This window comes from Ursus americanus, chromosome 25, assembly GCF_024610735.1.
Source record: "Ursus americanus isolate L20-20 chromosome 25, mUrsAme1.1.p, whole genome shotgun sequence".
In the NCBI taxonomy this organism is placed as follows: domain Eukaryota; kingdom Metazoa; phylum Chordata; class Mammalia; order Carnivora; family Ursidae; genus Ursus; species Ursus americanus.
In genome coordinates this window covers 26,610,481-26,630,775 of record NC_142151.1, presented here as the reverse complement: position 1 = coordinate 26,630,775, position 20,295 = coordinate 26,610,481, and the positions used below count along the sequence as shown (strand labels likewise).

General features: G+C 36.5%; 1 protein-coding gene across 5 annotated transcripts in view; it reads right to left on the bottom strand.

Annotated features, from left to right (window-relative positions):
* MRPS35 (mitochondrial ribosomal protein S35) overlaps positions 1-20,295 on the bottom strand; it is a 57,756-nt gene that overhangs the window by 12,685 nt on the left and 24,776 nt on the right. For all 5 annotated transcript variants that reach the window (XR_015721661.1, XM_087855726.1, XM_045811754.2 and 2 more), the window contains one exon: positions 18,163-18,232. Coding sequence is in view for 4 of the 5 variants with exons in the window: in XM_087855726.1 (XP_087711852.1) it covers positions 18,163-18,232 (70 nt within the window). In the remaining variant the exon portion in view is untranslated. The remainder of the gene's footprint in view (positions 1-18,162; positions 18,233-20,295) is intronic.

Genomic DNA, 20,295 nt, shown 5'->3' with positions numbered 1-20,295 from the left:
ATTTTACATTAAAAAGAAAACTGACAAAATTATCCTACCCCACCTAATTTTTACTGTAATACTTGGAGAAGAAGTAAATGTCAGTCCCTTAAAAAAAAAATGCCCTAAATTAAATCTACTCTTGGAAGTGCTTTAAATGCTAAGACAGTGTCATAGTTCCTTCATAATTCTAACTTACAAATGAAGTATCTTTAAGATGCCAATAAATACATTCTATAAAGTATTAAGTAAAACAATCTACCTCATACCTTTTTAAAAAATTCCTAATTATTTCATTCTTGACTGCTAGAAGACAACTAAGAGAAGCAATTAAGATATTAATTATTTAAAAAATTATAACTTTCACCTAGGTTTATGTGGATTTTCTTACCTACTTTGAAATACTTAAAGAGAAGAGGTAACCAAAGTAAATTCACTAGTAATTTCCAACATTTCATTTATCTTCCGTTTACATTTGGCATATATGATTCTAGACTGCTTTGCCAAAGCGTAACAGGTGAGCCAAGATACTGATTTCCTCAGCCCTCAGGTGGCCAGGTGAGCCTGGAGGAGCACGAGCACCCTCCTCCTTCATTTATCTCAGTAAAGTGTGTGTGTAGTGTGTGTAGTGATACAAAAACGGTTGGGAAATCCTGCACTAAGGGATAACGTACATTTACAGGAAAATTACTTCTGTTTTAAACAGTCAATGGTAAGAGAAAGTAACTACATTCTGTAGAAGGCATGGCTTCCTATGAATCCTATTCAGATACAAAGTAGTGTCAGGCTTCAGCTGCAAGCAAAACAAAACTCATGTTTTCAACAATTCTAACGTTAGGATCCAAACTCTGCACAACTGAATATAAACTCCAAGAAAATGATAGTAACAGTACCAATAAATTAAATACTTACATGCCATGGACCTTAAATGCTTACATATATTATTTCATATAATTCTTATTAAAACCCACTGGGTTAGATGTTAACATCTAACATCCAGTGTTGTGGAAGTGAAACGGGGCCACAGCCATCTGGGAATGCTTCAGATTTCAGAATTTTTTGTATTTTAGAAAGTCAACATAGTGCATATAGCATATATTTTGTAATATTTCCAGAGAAGATCCACAGCAGCACTCCCTAAATCAAATACATTACCATCTTCGCAGCAACATGTATGCACAGTCACACTGAGTGGGATAAACAAAGGCTATAAATAGCTTTTTAACCATTCAAGTCTCATTTTGCCACCAAATAAGTTATGAAAAGACTAGCAGGTTCCAAAGCTTTTTGGGTTTCAGAGTTAGGGGATGTATATGTGTGATTTGCTCAAGATCACACAGGGAGGTGGTATGATACAATATTTAATATGGGCTTTGGTGTTTTACAGAACTCAGTTTAGATGCTAGCTTCATCACTTACTACTGTGACAGGCTTGCATTTCTAGAAGCAACTCCAAGGCCTGTTCTGTGGATTAAAAGAGGTAAGGAATATCCATGTACTTAGAGCATCTGGCTCATAGTGAACACTAAATAAATGCTTGCTACTAATAACACAGCTTATTAAGATGAATGAAAGATAGGGCGCCTGGGTGGCTCAGTCATTAAGCATCTGCCTTCGGCTCAGGGCGTGATCCTAGAGTCCTGGGATCGAGCCCCACATCAGGCTCTTCCGCTGGGAGCCTGCTTCTTCCTCTCCCGCTCCCCCTGCTTGTCTTCCCTCTCTCGCTGGCTGTCTGTCAAATAAATAAATAAAATCTTTATAGAAAGAAAAAAAAATATGAATGAAAGAGAGTGGGATTCAAATCCTTGTTAGCCTACCTACAAAATATGTTTCTACGTCAAGGGCATCATTACCCCTATCAAATAGTAAATTGAAACTTTCGAGGTAAATATAAACACACACCCAATTGTCCAAATGTTATTCCCACTCAGAAAATTCTATTACTGATTTTTATGTTTAGATAAAATAGTTACAGAAACAAGAGGTCTTTATTTCTTATCACTGATATAAAGGTATTGCTTTTCATGATGCTTGTTACTTCATGTCTTTTTGATAAATGTTTCACTGATTAGATTTAATTTTCCCAGTTAATTGCTATTCTCAAAAATAACTAAATTAGCTCCAGGTTTCCTGCAGTCTCCTTTGGGTATATGGCTTTTTATGTCTAATGAGATGTAGATTAGAAAACACACATACACACACACACGCACACACACAATAGCATTCATGTGAAGAAAAGGAAATATACCTTTTAGAAGTTCTATGTTAAGTGTAAGAAAAGATCTTTACAACATCTTTAGAATGTCTCTGTTTTTTTTTTTTTTAAAGATTTTTATTTATTTATTTGACAGAGAGAGACAGCCAGCGAGAGAGGGAACACAAGCAGGGGGAGTGGGAGAGGAAATAGCAGGCTCATAGCGGAGGAGCCTGATGTGGGGCTCGATCCCATAACGCTGGGATCACTCCCTGAGCCGAAGGCAGACGCTTAACCGCTGTGCCACCCAGGCGCCCCAGAATGTCTCTGTTTTTTAAGCAGGAAAAATAAGAGCGAATTATATTATCAATCTATTTACTTTTTGAGGGAAATCTTTTCTAGTCATTAATATATGTTTTCACAGATGAGTGTCAACCAAATAGAGCTTGTCAGTGAAGAGAGAACAGAACCAACTGGAAGAGATGCTGGTCTATAAATGATATATTAAGAAGCTATTCTAAAACATCTTCTAATCTTTGTCAATGATATAAAAATAATACTGTCCATAATGCTTATTATGTTAGAATATTTTTCATTTCTGAGAGGTATAAATATAAAATCCTTGGGGGCCCCTCGGTTCCTCAGTGAATTAAGTGTCCAACTCTTAATTTCAGCTCAGGTCATAATCTCAGGGTCATGAGATAGAGCCCCACATCAGGCTCTATGCTCAGCTCAGAGTCGGCTTGAGATTCTCTCTTTCCCTCTCCCTTTGCCCCTCCCCCTGCTCATGCTCTCTCTAAAATAAATAAAATAAGATCCTTGGGGGGAAAAAACATCAAAATTATTCTTTTAATTTTACATTATGATTACCACTTTCAAACACGATGTAATAAGTCACATCATGCCTCTGCTCTATTAACTAGAATAAAGACAAGTACAGGGGACCCTTGAACAACATGGGTTTCGACTTCATGGGTCCACTCACACACATTTTTTTTTTTTGATACAGTGCAGTAACTATTTTCTCTTATGATTTTCTTAATAACATTTTCTTTTCTCTAGCTTACTTTATTATAAAAATATAGTATATAATACATATAACATACAAAATATGTCAATCAACTGTTTATGTTATCAGTAAGGCTTCTGATCAACAGTAGGCTATTAGTAGTTAAGTTTGGGGGGAGTCAAAAGTTATATAGATTTTTTTTTTTTTAAGATTTTATTTATTTATGTGACAGAGAGATAGCCAGCGAGAGAGGGAACACAGTAGGGGAGTGGGAGAGGAAGAAGCAGGCTCCCAGCGGAGGAGCCCAACATGGGACTCGATCCCGGAACACCGGGATCACGCCCTGAGCCGAAGGCAGACACTTAACGACTGCGCTACCCAGGCGCCCCAAAAGTTATACAGATTTTTGACTAAGGGGAGTTGGCATCTCTAATCTCTGCATTGTCCATGGGTCAATTGTAAATGGCCACCACCCCCTCCGAAATCTGAAAGATATCAGAGAGTTACAGGAGTGCTGGCGTGGCTCAGTCAGGTAAGTATCCAACTCTTGGTTTCAGCTTAGGTCATGATCTCCGGGTCCTGGGATCGAGCCCCACACTGGGCTCCCTGCTCAGCAGGAAATCTGCATGGGATTCTATCTTTCCCTCTGCCCCTCCCCCTGCTCTGACACTCTCTCTAAAATAAATTTAAAAATCTTAAAAAAAAAAAAGATATCAGAGTTACAGAATCAGTGATGACTAGATGAATGTGAATTCCAGGCTGCAAGGATATGAGGAGGAACCTTCTGCAATTCCCCAACCCTTTTCTTTCCTGAGGGCACTTTCTGATTCTGTGTAAGACTGGCACTTGGCTCATGCAGGATTCTACTTGGGAAAAGAGAAGTAACACAGAATGGAACTGAAGAGCCCTAAACATGACTGGTTTTAGTTCTGGGGTTACTTATGGGAAATTGGGGAGTCAGAATCAGGCCTCTAAAAAGCAGAGTAAAATCCCCTATCATCTCATAGTGTTTAGGAGACAAAGCTCCACTAGAGGGAGGAAGTTGTGTTTTAACATACAACCAATCTCCCTTTTAAAACACCTGCCAGATTCTGCTGCAAGGTTAGAGGTTACCAAGCTAAGCTCAGGATTTCTGAAGAGTACAAATGACTCTTCAGTAGATGTGGAAGCTGACTTGCCAAGGTCCCAATCAAAAGCCTTGAAGGTTATGCCTAAGGAAAAGGAACAAATCAGAGCTGGACTAAATCTTACAAAAACTGCAGTCCAGCCTTGGTCTAGTTAAATAATGAAAGGATTAAATGTATATCCCCAACCCTCTCTGCCTGAAAGAAAAAAGAGGAAACTCTTTCTGATGGATGATAGCCGTTGGAGCTTCTATGAGTCTTTTATACACAATGTCTAGCATGCAAGAAAGTTACTAGATATGTGAAACATTTGAAGAGAAGAAAAATGTAATTAATAACCAAGGGAAAACAAACAATAGAAGCAGAACTCAAGATGATCCAGATACTGAAGTTAGCAGACTAGAACTTGACAATAAATAAGAATAAATGTGTTAAGGAAAAAAGAGGAAAAGACAATCGATATGAATTAAAAATGAAGAATTTCAACATAGAATTGGTATCATGAAGAATTTCAACAGAGAACTGGTATCCATAAAGAAATAGCAATTAATGAACATCTGGAATTGAAAACTACAATATCTAAAATTAATAAATCATTGGATGGGGTTAAAAATAGTCTAGATACAGCAGAAGTCAGAATTAGTGAATGCAAAAATGAGCAACACAAAACTATATTATTATATATATCAGATCTGTATTATGGGATTATAACTATGAGATTCTGAAATCTTTTTTATATTTTAGTAATTAACTCCAAGATTCCCAGTGATTCTACTTAATAAGTTCCAACAAATCTAAAACTGGGAGGACAACTCTTACATATTTCTTATAGACTGAATGCTTGGATCTCCACCTCCCCCCCCCCATTCTTGTTGGAATGCAACTCCCAAAGTGGTGGCATTGGAGGTAGGGTCTTTGGGAGATGTTAAGGTCATGAGGTAAAGCCCTCATGAATGAGATTAATGCCCTTATGAAAGAAATTCCAGAGAAAGCCCTTGCCCCGTCTGCCATGTGAGGACAAAGCAAGACGACAGCTGTTTATGAAACAGGAAGTGAGCCCTCACTAGACACCAAGTCTGCCAATGCCTTGATCTTAGATATATCTCAGCCTCCAGAAAAGCAAGAAACAAATTTCTGTTGTTTATAAACAGACCAGTCTGTATTGTGTTAGAGCAGCCTAAATGGAATAAGACAATGTCTTATACAAATAAAAATTAAAACTTTTTTTTTAAGTTTGTAATAACAGATTTTGGGAAATTTAGTCTGGATCAGTGTTTCTTAAATAAGTTTATTTATTTAAAAAGCTATAATTTTCACTATCAAAAACATAATTTTTCTGTAACTTCTAACTTAAGAAAGTTATGGTGCTAAATTCACAGAAACAATCAGATACCATGTACTCCCTGGTGGAAGAACACAGTATTAATTATGCAGTTGTTTAAAAAAAAATCAAAATAGAATTTGATTAAGCCTCTAGATACAACTACCAATTTAAAAAAATATACTATGGTGATACAATCAGCAAAATTCAAATGATGAGAAAACCGACAGCAAATAAAAAACCAAGATTTCTTCAACAAATAAATTGCAAGAAAAGAGCTCAATAGACAAAGCTCCCTTTTGGTTTGTGACTGCTCCTGGACTCTCAAAAAACATTAACTGAGAACCTACTATGTGCTAGGCAGTACTAGGAGAAGCAGGATGCCTCTAGGCACCCTAGCTAAAAACTAATGTTTTCATATCCAAATATTTTAGAAAAAGGGTACTTATGCTTGCTCGTATTAGGCATCTGCTGAAAGTACCCTTCAGGTGAAATAAAAAACGGGGCTGGCAAAACCAAAAACTACCTCATTATTCAAATCCAATAATACTGACAGTGGAACAAAATCCAATTATAAGCTAATCATTTTCTTTTTTTTCCCTAATTTTCTTTCTTTCTTTCGAGAGAGGGCGCATGTAAACAGAGGGAGGAGCGGAGGAAGAGGGACAAACAGACTTAGTGCTGAACATGGAGCCTGACTGGGGGCTCAATCCTATGACCCCGAGATCACAACCTGAGCCAAAATCAAGAGTCCAACACTCAACTCAACCGACTGAGCCACTTCTAAGCTAATCATTTTCTATGAGGCTAAATACATTTTGTTTTTGTGATTTAAAGGAGTCTATTACAGAAAATTTCAAACACATACAAAAGGAAAGAAAATAGCACTACGTAAACTCTCATGTACCCATCAACCAGTCTCTCTCTTTTTAAAAAGTTTATTTATTTATTTCAGAGAGAGAAAGCAAGAGAGAGAGAGAGCATGAGTGGGGTGAGGGGCAGAGGGAGAAGCAGACTCCTGGCTGAGCAGGGAGCCCAATGCGAAGCTCGATCCTGGGACTCCGGGATCATGACCTGAGCTCAATTCATGGCAATCTAGTTTCATATATATGTCTCTATCCACTGCCCCCTTACCATGCCCTCACTGAATTATTATGGAGGTAACTGCAGACTTTATATCATTTCATCCATAATATATTGGTATTTTTCTTTTTTTTTTTTAAAAAGGGGCCATTTAAAAAATCATAATCACAATAACATTATTGTGGTGTTTTAATTCATGAGCACCTAATCTTGGTCAGTTCATTCATTCATTCAGTTCATTCACTCTATCAACAGGCAATGCCTTGTGTGCAGATTTTTGGCTCCTGACAGGTGTTTCCCTGGTATCATCCCGCCCAGAAGCAAGAGTCCCTTCCTTGTAGCTTGAATCCAAAGACAGAATTAAATTTAGTTTAGTTGTTTTAGTTTTGTACCTTCTCCCCTTTTATTCCCCTCTCCCCTGAGGATGACTAATCCTATCGACCCTGAAACAGTCAAGGTCATGCTTTCTGACACAGAGACTGGAGGAGGAGAGGAAATCAATCTTTGGAGAGAAAAGAATAAGGTAGTTGCCTATAAAGTAACAGAGTCCAAAAATAAAAAACAGCTCCCACACTGTCCTAGTTTCTGTTCCTGCCCATTCCTGAGATCTTGTGGCATCCTTGCCCTTCTATCTTCAGCTTAGGCTAGCTTGAGTGAGTTTCTAGGACTTACAACAAGGGGGTATCAAATAATAAGGGCGCTTGAGGTTAAAAAGAGCTTATAGAGTTGTTGGCATATACAAGATAATTTACATCACCTGGAAGAAGGTACAGAATGAGGAAAAAAGGTAAGGACAAAACTTGGGAATCAATTAAATTTAACTGATTTGGACTAAAACATATAGCAGACATTTCTAGAAACATGGCATACACATTACAGTTAGAAATTTTATAGTTAAAGTGGCTCAGTATTTTTTATAAATAAGCAGCATCTTCCCAAGATGTTATACCTAATAAGATAGCAATTTTGAAGTAAGATTTTTACATTTATGTGACTTCAGATGGCCTTTTAGGAACAGTTTCCTTTTTAAAACAAACAAACAAAAAATTTTAACTTCAGTGTCTTTATGCAGAAAATTCAATGCTACATTAAGGGCCTCTAAAAATACAGGGTTAATACCAGAAGGATAATAATCAAGAACTGAATTCTGATGCAATATTCAAAGGAAAAAAATAATCTATAATTCTACAAAATTATAGCAAACAAAAAAACCAAGAAACTAATCAATACTAGTGACATTCGGCACATGTCCTTCTATACCCATTTTTAAAAACACTGCAATGATTAAATTTTATTTACAATTTTGCACCCTATCTTATAATTTGCTGTCTAACTTTTAGCTTCTAAAATCATATCCAGAATTGAAGTAGGCAGTTAAGAGTGTTTTTTTTCCAAGATTTTATTTATTTATGAGAGAGAGAGAGAACAAGGGGTGGGGAGGGGCAAAGGGAGTGGGAGTAAGAAGCAGACTCCTCACTGAGCAGGAAACCTGATTCAGGGCTGGATCCTAGGACCCCGAGATCATGACTGAGCCGAAGGCAGATGCTTAACTGACTGAGCCACCCAGGTGCCCCAAGAGTTTCTTTTTTTGAAGTGTAGTTGGAATGTATTAATTTTAAAATATAAATAATAGCATATTCAAATTACTGGGTGGCAATTAAAAATACCACTAAGCTCAAATTGATCACCATTTAGGCAAAGAGTTTGATTAACCTGTAGACTCCTATTTTAATACTTCAACCACTTAACATTTATAATTTTAGCACTTAATTTGTAAGTGTGAGTCTGTGTATGATACATAAACATATGTCTGGGCTCTCTCTTTTTCCCTGCCTACAATAAGAGAATCTACTCTAACTATAACCCTAGAGGAAGCAATCTTCCATTCCACATAATCTGTTCTCTTTTCTACAACCGGCTCAATTATTCATTCACTCAATAAATATTTATTGCACAACTACTGTGCCAGGCAGGCACTGAGCTGTCCTGGAACTGCCAGTCTAGTAGGAAATCCGGAGGTGAGTAGGAGCCAGTCAGATGGAAGACTGTGATACCAGCAAACAAAAGCGCATCCACAAAGACCTGGAGGTAGCAAAGAGGTCAGTACATTCAGGGAACTGAATGAAGGCCAAGGTGAGGTAAGTAGCATGGGATGAGTCTGAACAGCTATTAGAATACTTACTTTAGAACACTTACTATGTACGTCAGCACCTTACATACATTACTCACTTAACTTCCGTAACAACCTTATGAGGTAGTACTATCACTATCTGTTTTACAGACCCAAAGACTGAAGCACAGAGCAGTTAAATAATTGCTGTTAGTGCCACAAATCATACTGCTTGTTAGTGGTAGAACAACATATTCCAAGGAACACAGAGACACTGTAAAAAAGCATATAAAGAACAAAAGAATAATTTAATAGAACCTATCACCTTTTTTCCCTTGTAAGCATAAATTCAAAACAAAGAAAAGCACTGCATTCATGCACTGGTCCGTGTATTCTGATGTAACAGAAGGCAAAGAAATAGCTGTTCCGCTGAGCACACAAAGCTGTCACCTTCTACCATCTTATTTACAGCTCCCTTTGCCTAGAACATGAATCATAGTAATATTCCACTTCTCATGATTACAAGTAAGGCATTGTGCTATATGAGGAAAAACAGTTTAACCATTAGAAAAAAATCCAAGTTATCTGAAAATCATAAAAAATAAGAAGAGGTAAATATCCATAATGGATTAACAACAACAACAACAACAGCAACAACAACAAAAACTACTGCCAGTTCTTTCAGTTACCATGGCCAATGTTTAACTGAATATGTCAAGGAACTCAATTTAATTCAGATTGTTTTTTAAAAAATTTACTGAATGCTGTTTTGGCAGACATTGGGAATACAACAATAAATGAAACATACAGTCCTCACCCTCAGCAATCTCACGGTCTAACGGGGTCAACCAGACATGTATATGGACAATTACCATAAAAGAAATAAGAAGAATGCTAACAGGAGGAGGGGAAAAAGGATGCACAGGTAACTTCTAAAATAGGTTATAGCTGAAGTGTATTAAAAGATTCATATGAATTTGTAAGGCTGATCAATCTGAACAAGGGATCATAAGCAGAAAGAACAGCATATGCAAAGTTATAAAAGAACACATTATGTTCATTATGGCTGAGCTATAGAATATATAGCCTATATTTTCGGAGTGACTGCTAATGAGGTGGCAAACTGTTGTGAATAGACAGGCTAAGTAGTTCAGATTTTATCCTGGTAATAGGGAACCACTGACTGAAGGACTTTATAAAGGAATATGACACAACAGACTTGCTTTTTAAAAACAATGACTTTAACAGCAATCCAGAAGAGGGATGAGAGGGGAAAATCAATAAGGCTATTACAGTTAAAAGATGATAAAGACTCATATTAGGGTGGCAACAGTAGGGATCAAGAGGAGAAAATAGTTTTAAAGGATGTAACTGGACGTCTTGCCTGACAGCAAAGAGATATGAGAAGTGTCACCTTCATTGCACCATCATCCAAGAATCTAGAACAGCTGCCTACTGCCTAACACACCAAGCCAAAAAAGTCTCTTTGTATGACAGACAAATTTTCTTGCCCTTCTCATTCTAATTCCCATCTCGCACCCTTAGCTCTGATACTAGATACATAAACAAAAACCATCTTAAAGAGATACACCAGCCTTCTAATCAGTTTCTTTAACAAGACGCAAAGATTGGGAAATTACTCACAATCAGAACTTACATCAGACTCACTTGTGGAGATTTTAAAATGAAACCCTCTGGAGTCTCACCACTAGAGATTTCAATTCCGTAGAATTCATATTATCTGTAGTTTTAAAAAAGCTGAGGTAAGTCTAATGCAACCCCCAGCCGAAAACAGGTTATGGAGATAAATTTTCTTTCTTTCTTTTTTTTTTTTTTTTAAGATTTTATTTATTTGAGAGAAAGAGAGAGCACAAGCAGGGGGAGGAGCAGAGGGAGAGGGAGAAGCAGGCTCTCCCCCGCTGAGCAGGGAGCCCGATGCGGGCCTCCATCCCAGGATGCTGGGATCATGACCTGAGCTGAAGGCAGAAGCTTAACTAACTGAGCCACCCAGGCGCCCCTGGAGATAACTGTCAATTGTTCAGTTTGAGAAGACAGTAAACTAGCAGCTAAAGTTCAGGTTTGATTTCATCTCTTATTTCATAATCTTTTTAATAGAAGTCAAAGTTGAATAACACTAAATAATATGATACCATGGGAAGAATATGAAACTTTGAAGCTGCAGTTCAAGTCTTGAGTCCCTCAGCTAACAAACTCTGTAACCTTGAGCGAAGTACGTATCTCTCCTCTAAATCTTGATTTCTCAATTTATATCATGAAGAGGTTGTAACAGAGAAATCTGATTTCTGATCTTCAAAGTCAGTACTAATTTAGAATGGAAACGCTTTTGTGTTAAGAAAAAAGACAGTATTTTAAAGCACTTACAAAAACGGAGCTCCTCAGGGCACTTGGGTGTTTCAATTGGTTAAGCGTCTGCTTTTGGCTCAGATCATGATCCTAGGGTCCTGGGATAGAGTCCCGCATCCGGCTCCCTGCAGCCGGCTCCCTGCTCAGCGGGGAGCCTGCTTCTCCCTCTCTCCCCTCCCCGCCCTCCCCTGCTCAGGCTGCATCTCTCCTATCTTTCTCTCAAACAAATAAACAAAATCTTAAAAAAAAAAAAAAATGGAGCTCTTCTCCCACCCCTGAACCCCTTTTTGGTTTCCTTTTTACTTTCATCAAAGGTGATCATTTAGAAAGCACAGATTAAAAAAAGAGACACAGGTGACTATCAGAGCAACCCTAAAAATTTCTCTTAAAAACAAAGGCCAAGGGGAGCCTCAGTGGCTCAGTCAGTTAAGTGTCCCACTCTTGATTTTGGTTCAGGTCATGATCTCAGGGTTGTGAGATGAAGCCCCACACCTGGCTTGGCGCTGGATGTGGAGCCTGCTTAAGATTCTTTCTCTCTCCCTCTGCCTCTCTGCTCCCTCTCTAAAAATAATAATAATAATAATACTAAATAAAACAAAGGCCAGATGTGCTATTTGCCTGGAATCAAGGAAAAGGTAGCAAGTGGGCACCCTTTACTGTTACTCGTCTACTACAAATACTCAGACTCATCATGGGAATTCAATTAATGTGTTATTTTTTCTTTAATAAACACTATAATATTAGTTTATGCATAATTAGATTACATAGAAGTTTATGCATAAATACATTTCACATTAAAGAGATGCACACTGTTAGAGCAGCCATTATTTTTCTAAAAAATAGAGGATATTAACATTGTTAAATATAAATTAGCATCAGGAAATAAACTCATAGAAGCAAACATTTGTAGCAAACTTCCAAAACAATGAAGAATTAAGAATACTTTTTAAGTATTTGAAAAAACATAATCAAATGAAAAACAAACCTAATCTACATATAAATCATACATCCATGAAAATTAAGTATCTCAAACTGTTGCAAAGATATGTCTTATAAACTGGGCACAATTATGATTGTTGATTATTAATAATTTATTAATAGATCATTATTAATCTACACCAGTAAACTATTATTGCTAACATTTAACAAGTATGCTATATTTTATATTACTAAAAAGGGAGTTTGTTACTTTGTCACGTTACTTTTGAAGATGAAAACCTTCTACTTCGAAAGTCTATGGAAATCTAAACCAAAGGACAGCTGTTACTAAACATTTAGTGTTCTCATTTAGCACTGACCTAGATACTCTGAAGAACAAAATACAGTAAGATTGGATAACATGCTAATGAGGACCTTATGATTAGTTAGAAAGACAAAACATACATGGAACAACAAAAACACACATGGAAAACAGTCCATGGCACAACTGTCTGTAGTCAAGGGCCCTAGAAACCAATATAGAAGAGTATAACTTGCTATTTATGTGAAGTAGGAGTTACACAAAGAATAAGAGGCTCAAATACATCTGTTGAGTTAATATCCAAAATATATAAAGAACTCTTAACAACTCACACACAAAAAAAACAATTAAAAAATGAGAACATCTGAATACCCATTTTTCCAGACATACAGATGGCCAAAAGACACATAAAAAGATGCTCTGTATCAGTCATCAGAGAAATGCAAATCAAAAGCACAATGAAAGAACACTTCACACCTGTTAAAATGGTTCTTCTCAAAAAGACAAGAAATGACAATTATTGGTAAGGATGTGGAGAAAAGGGAATCCTTATGCACTGTTGGTGGGAATGTAAATTGGTACAGCCACTGTGGAAAACAGTACAGAGGTTCCTCAAGAAATTAAAAATAGAACGATCATCAGATCTAGCAATTCCACTTCTGGGTATGTATCCAGAGAAAATGAAACATTAACCTGAAAAGATATCTGCACCCTCAAGCTCACTGCAACATTATTTACAATAGCCAAGACACGGAAATAACGTAAGTGCCCACTGACAAACGGATAAAGAGTTAAGTGTGTCTGTGGAAACACACATACATATACACTATGGAATATTATTCAGCCATAAAAAAGAAGGAACTCCTGCCTTCTGTGACAACACGAATGGATCCTGAAGGCATTATGCTAAGTGAAAAAAGTCAGAGAAAGATAAATACCATATGATCTCATTTACATGTGGAATCTAAAAAGCCTCAACTCCTAGAGAACAAATTGGTGGTTGCCAGAGGCTGGTGTTGGGCAAAATGAGTGAAGCTGGTTAAAAGGTACAAACTTCGAGGTATAAAGTAAATCATGGGGATGTAATATACACCATAGTGACTATAGTCAATAATACCGTACTGTATATTTGAAAGTAGCTAAGAGAGTAAATTTCAAAAGTTCTCATCACAAGAAAAAAACATTTGTAACTATGTGTAGTGATGAATGTTAACTAGACATATTGTGATCATTTCACAATATATGTATGTATTGAAGCATTATGCTGTACACCTGAAACTAATATAATGTTATACATGAATTATATCACAAAAAATAGACTCAAAGCAGGTATCAATTAAAGCCTTGAAGGATATTATAATAAGTAGAAAAAATTAAAAATTAAATAGTATACTACACAACAACACTTTTGTAATATTTACTACTAAATCTTGTTTCTACTAGTTTTCCTCAATGGAAAAGACAAAGTCTTGCATCTTATATATTAATCCCCATGTGCCACAACACCAAGCAAATAATAGGCAACCAGTAAATATTCACCCATCAATCAATAAATAGTTCATTTTAATGAAAGCACACCCGACATTTGCCATATGGATGGTTTACTATTTCATAAGCGTTAAAAAAGTGAAAGAGGTACCTTTTCAAACAACTAGTAAAATACTACCTCGGCTCAATTTTGCCCTTTGGATACAAATCTACACTCTGGAAATAAGCTATACAACCTGTTCACAGTCTGGCTCTGACTTGCTTTTCTGGTCTTACCTCCTTACCTTTGCCCTGTGCACTCTTACACCCTGGCCACACCAAACTTCTGCCTGCTCTCTCCTACTTATTTTCCAAAACCAGTCACCACTTCTTGTAAAGCTTCCAGGGAGAATTAATGCTCGTTGGTGCCTCTCACAGCACTGTGTTCCTACTTCCATTATCGAGTGAAACAGATTGTATTATAACCATTGGCTCTCTCCAGAAATAAAGGTACCCAAAGGCAGAGGCTCTTTCATTTTTAGAGTCTGAGTAATACCTACCACTGTACCTATACACAAGAACAAAATCATCATTGAATGCAGGAAAGAGTAAACAACATTGCAAACATCATTCAAGTGTTCTCTAATATAACCTGGAAATGTATGTCTATGTGAGCACATGCAATCACAATGAACTCAGAACAAACAGATTAAATGGTGATTATGGAGCTGCAAAAGTACTCTTCATTTTTATCAGATATTTTTGCGATAAGATCCCCTTTAAAAATGAACTTCTTTTTTTTTAAAGATTTTATTTTTGAGATAGAGAGGGAGAAGCAGGATCCCCACCGAGCAGGGAACCCAAACTGGGGCTCAATCCCAGGACCCTGGGATCACGACCTGAGCCGAAGGCAGACACTTAACCCACTGAGCTACCCAGGCATCCCTGAACTCTTTACTTTAAAATGAACTCTTTACTTCAAAAATGAACTCTTTAAAAATGAACTCTGAGTGTGAAATTATCTGATTTAGAAGTTTTTGTTACGTGACTTTTCAGAACCAATTTATGACAAAGCTAGATGTATTTTTTTAAAAAGATTTTATTTACTTATTTGAGAGAGAGAGAGTGCGAGAGAACGAACATAAGAGGTGGGGAGAAGCAGGGTGCCCATCGAGCAGGGAGCCCGATGTGGGGCTTGATCCCAGGACCCTGGGATCATGACCCGAGCAGAAGGCAGCCGCTTAACTTACTGAGCTACTCATGTGCCCCAAAGCTTGATGTTTTTTTGACTGTCAATAAGACTATCATGAAATCCAAATAAGACAGTAGAAAATTAAAATTTAAAAAAGGAACTATTAGCAATTAAACATCAAAATCACTCAAGAACCCTTAGAATTTGATTTCAGATCTCTCCATTTTCTAAAGTGCTTTTTTCTTCCCCCAGTGTCTATCTCTTGTGCAAATCACTTTGCAAAATGTTTCACCTGACCATTTCTTAACCAAATTACTTGTGGAAGCCTTAAAGAATATCATGCAACAAAGTTAAAATTTAGGAAGTTTTGCTATTATCAGTCATGCCAGAATGTTGAGTAGGTACCTGTTCTAAAAATTCAAATACAACAGGGCACTGATATGATCACATATATAAAGTCTCTGTCAAGTTAAATGAGAATAAATGAATTTGAAATCCAAAGATAAATTTGTCCTCCTTTTAGTATTAACGACAATATTAATAGCCACCATTTATTGAGAGCCCGCTACCTGCCAGACATTTCATGCAAATTCTATCCAAAAACCCTTAGAAGAAAACTGAACCTCAGAGGCCACATGGCTGACCAAGGCTACATAAGTTAAGAAGTAATGGAATTCAAAACCAGGTCTATAAGGTTCCAAAGGATAAAACTTAATTCACTCCTTTGCAACCCTGCCATACAGAAATACTGAAACTAATTTCTACAACTCTGCTTCTTTGAACTGAGGAAGGATAAATGGTATAAAATCTGTCTCTTAACCTCCTAGCAGTGCCATAACCATTCTTTAACTCATTGCTAAGCCTCCATGCTTGAATCTATGGTATGTGAAATCTATGCTTTTTGAAGTCTACTTTGATACTTCCAAAGTTAAGACTGTTTTGAATTGCACAACAGTAACTTCCTCATCCTGAAGTCTAGAAGAACACGTTTTCATAGAAGTTTCTGAATTGTGTGCTACATAAAACTACCAACTACTTTCCCCTCAACACTTAGAGGTAACCTCCACAAAAACGTTAAAAAGCCAGAAAATTAAGAGCAGCTTACCTTTTAGGTATTAAATACTCTGAAACTAGTTAAAAAATAAAGAAATGGATTAAAAGGGGGCTCTCTTAAATATCTGATTAAATACCAGGTGGTAACATCAATTTCACGTCTGAATTCCATGAAGGAAGGAAAGTGAAGGAAAAAAGAACTTCGATTCAATAAAAATTCTGTTCCACCAGCTCTGCAAAATTTCACGGCTCATCTGCATTCTCTTAAAGCTTCTTCACTGATGGTACTTATTTAGAAAGGATCAAGAGCCAAGTTTAATATAGAAATTCTTTAATTATATCTGTTTAGGACAGATGTATGTGGCTACTTATTCTGGCATCAAAGTAATTAGCATTAAAGATCAAAGGCTACTTGCGTGAATCCAGAATACAAACTTGTTTGGATTCTATGTCATGGAACCACAGAAAGAATCCAGTAAGTCAACTTTCACTGAATTTATTTATGCCTGTCATTTCCTTTGGGGCAAATTCATTTTACAGGCTGCTGGCAAAAGAGATTCAGAACTGGTTGGCTTTTATTGTTTGGTATTAACTCTTTCAGGATCGGCCATAGAGCTGTAACTAATTCAGCCATGTTGCTGGTTCAAAAGAGAACTTAATTACATTAAGCCAAAGGCATTTATAAAATCAACTGACAGGAAAGAGAGATTAACTGCTATTATGATGTTGCTCCTGAAGCCAGGAACTAGAAAATCCTGATGAATTATGATAATTAGAACACCTTAGAAGAAGAGAAAAGCTACTAGCTACTTTTTGTTCTTTACTAACCCAGCAACAAAATTTTATTTTCCGCTTATGCTCTTGTGCTACAATTTTACTGTTAATATGAAGGGAATGCTGTGAGCAGTTTGGAGAACAACTGATGTGTTCACTCAATTACAATATCTCAGGGACGGCAGGAGACTCCCAAGGGCATCTAATAACTACCTATCCAAGGAGAGTGATCCTTTTACCACCATATCCCCAGTAAGTGGCCAACGGATGGAATGTTCTCTACCTATTAAAAGTAGCCCGATCCATCTTTAGAGGACTCTCTTAGAAAGTTTGTACTCAGTGAAAAAGTCAGTTTCCCTATTGCTTCTACCTTGTTGTATCCCTAAAAGTCATAAAAAACAAATCCAACCCTTCCTTCATATGAAATCCTTCGAACATCTAAAGAGAGTGACACTCTCCACCTATCTCCATTCCTTCAAATGTTCCTAATAGAAAATGCTACTGAGTCCCAGGTCTGTTAGGCAAGCTGCAAAAAAATTTAATTTATGCATATTTAAAATTATTTTAATTTTTAAAAATAATACTTAAAACTCTGAGTTACACAAACATATTCGATACCAACTCTGAATTAGGTAAGTTAATGCTCAAGCACAGCAAACACTTCCTTATAAACAAACGTGTATGCTTACATTAAAACCCAATAAACGCAGTCAGACACAAGACTATTTTTAATACGGTTTAAATAATTAATTGCCCTTAACTGTCCCTAATGTATGCTACTGAAATGTACATATGAAGGGCTATATGTTAACTAAAAGTTTTAATAAATATTTAAAATACCTTTTTATAAAGTTTTGGGACTTTGTTATGCAGTTTACTTGAACTGGATGCATTCTAAATTCTCAAGTTATACAGATAGCTTCCCTTCCATAACTTTGATAACTTTCAGCCAAAGTCAAATAAAAGAAAAAAAATAATAAAAAATTTAAAATCTTCCAACCAAAGACAGAAACTCTGAATTTTAAAGGCATTTAGTCATCTCATTTCTGTAAGGTCCTGAGATGGACTGTGTAATCTATTTCAAGGCCCTCACTTTCAATGTCAGTAGAAGTTATTTATAACATTTCATACAGCTGTAGTTCAGTGGTTCATTAAACCCTCAATTGAGTACTGGCCACAGACTGCTTTGAAATGTTAACACCATCTAAATTACACTGACAAAATTATTAAACATTCACACACAATCACTTACCCAAGACTCATGGTATAAAACTGTTAGCAGATACATTGCATAATCATAATTCTGTCTCTTTAAAGGGCACCTGTAAGTGAAAGAGAGGGAAGAAGTCAAAATTTTAAAAATTCAGTACATAAAATAATTTACAAAATATACAAATACTAAATACAAAGGATAACTTATATTCAGGTATTCCCTATCTTCAGGGAACATCCTACCTTCAGGAAAATTCTGTTCTTGGAATAAGAATAGTCTTTGTCAGTCACTACTTAAGGTTACTGAAAACTGGTATTGCTTTGATTTATTCTGTATGTATTTTTTTAAATTTCTCTTTGCTTTCATTACTAATGGAGTTATTTGTATCTGAAAATAGTTTCACACTATTTTTAATATAACTGTGTCCAATCCAAGTGCCCTTCACAATCTCAGGCCTAAGAGTCTGCTGGACAGTATGAGTGTATCTACTGAGTTCATTTAAAAAATAGAGACAGACTGATGACAGATGCTAATCAAAATGTTCATCTTGATTTCTCCAGAGCCTAAGTTTTTAAAAAATGAGCTACACTATTCAATGCTGTATTGAAGTCATTGTATTTAAAATGGAATTAAAGACCTAATATTAGATAAAACGTCTACATAAATACGAGATGGCAAGTTTTGCTTTTAGATCAATAAAATAATATAGAAAAGGAAATCATTATTTCCAATTTCTCTAAATATAAAATAAAACCATCATGACAGGGGCGCCTGTGTGGCTCAGTCAGTTAAGCATCTGCCTTTGGCTCAGGTCATGATCCCAGGGTCCTGGGATCGAGCCCCACATCAGACTCTCTGTTCAGTGGGGAGCCTGCTTCTCCCTCTCCCTCTGCTGCTCCCCCTGCTTGTGCTTGCTCTCTCCCTCTCTCTGTCAAATAAATAAATAAAATCTTAAAAAAAACCAACCATTATATGACAAATGACTTTGTACTCTGCTTATTCTATACTTTGGTTTAACAGTTCTCTAAATAGTTGCTACCATAAAACACACACACACACTGGCACTTGAAAACTTAGGGAATAAACACATTGTCGAAAATACTTACAGAATTTCAAAGAGCAACATTTTAAAGGTATTTTTTAAGTTGCACAAACTAAAACACTCAACATTATTTCACATTTTCTAAAGACAGTAAAAAAAGAATATTACTAATGTATTTCAAATCTATTTTCCCCCATGTATTAATAATCTGAAACCAGAGTTCCCGAGCTTTTTCCACCCCCACACATTGTTGCCATCATTTATATATGCCATGCTACTTCTTCTCACCACTAAGAAGGAGGATATAAAACCTAATTGATACTGGCACCTCCAAATGTGCTGAAACCGGTATAGGAATGGAGAGAAGATATCTGCCCACTTGCTTTTCTCTAAAGGCAGGTCTTTATATTTTGACATATTTATAAACGGCCAAATATGATACAACAGAAATAAAATAACCCTGGGGCACCTGGGTGGCTCAGTCGGTGAAATGTCTGACTCTTGACTTCACTCAGGTCATGATCTTGGGGTCATGAAATCGAGCCCTGTGCCGGGCTCTGTGCTGGGCATGGAGCCTGCTTAAGATTCTCTCTCTCCCTTTCCCTTTGCCCTTCCCCCCTCTACAAAATGAAAGAAAATAACCCTTTTGTAAAAACATACCAATAAACCTTCTTCACCTCAAATGACCTAATTTATAAATTTATATGAGGTAAATTTAATACTGTCTTTATGAAGTAAATTCACAAAATTCTTCTTATTTACAAAATTGCCTAGGTAAATTAAATTTCTGTATTTAATCATTTAAATTCTGAACTATAAGATCTTTGACTTTGTAAAAGCCTGTTTAAACCTTAATCACTAGCAAATCATACTTTTGTTCTCTTCTAACATCTTCCCTGTGTCTTATACGCATGGATATATTGGAATCAAGACTGAAAAATAACAATAATTTAACTGGGCAGTTAGGCAAGCCTCTCCATGTCCATAAAGAGGACAGCAACAGTAGACTGGTGTGAGATATTAAACACATGAACTAGACAACGTCATTTACCTATTACGTTAACATAAGTTGATATAAAAGGCTACCTTGATTTTCAATGTCATTTCTTAGGAAAAGGACTGCCAGGGAA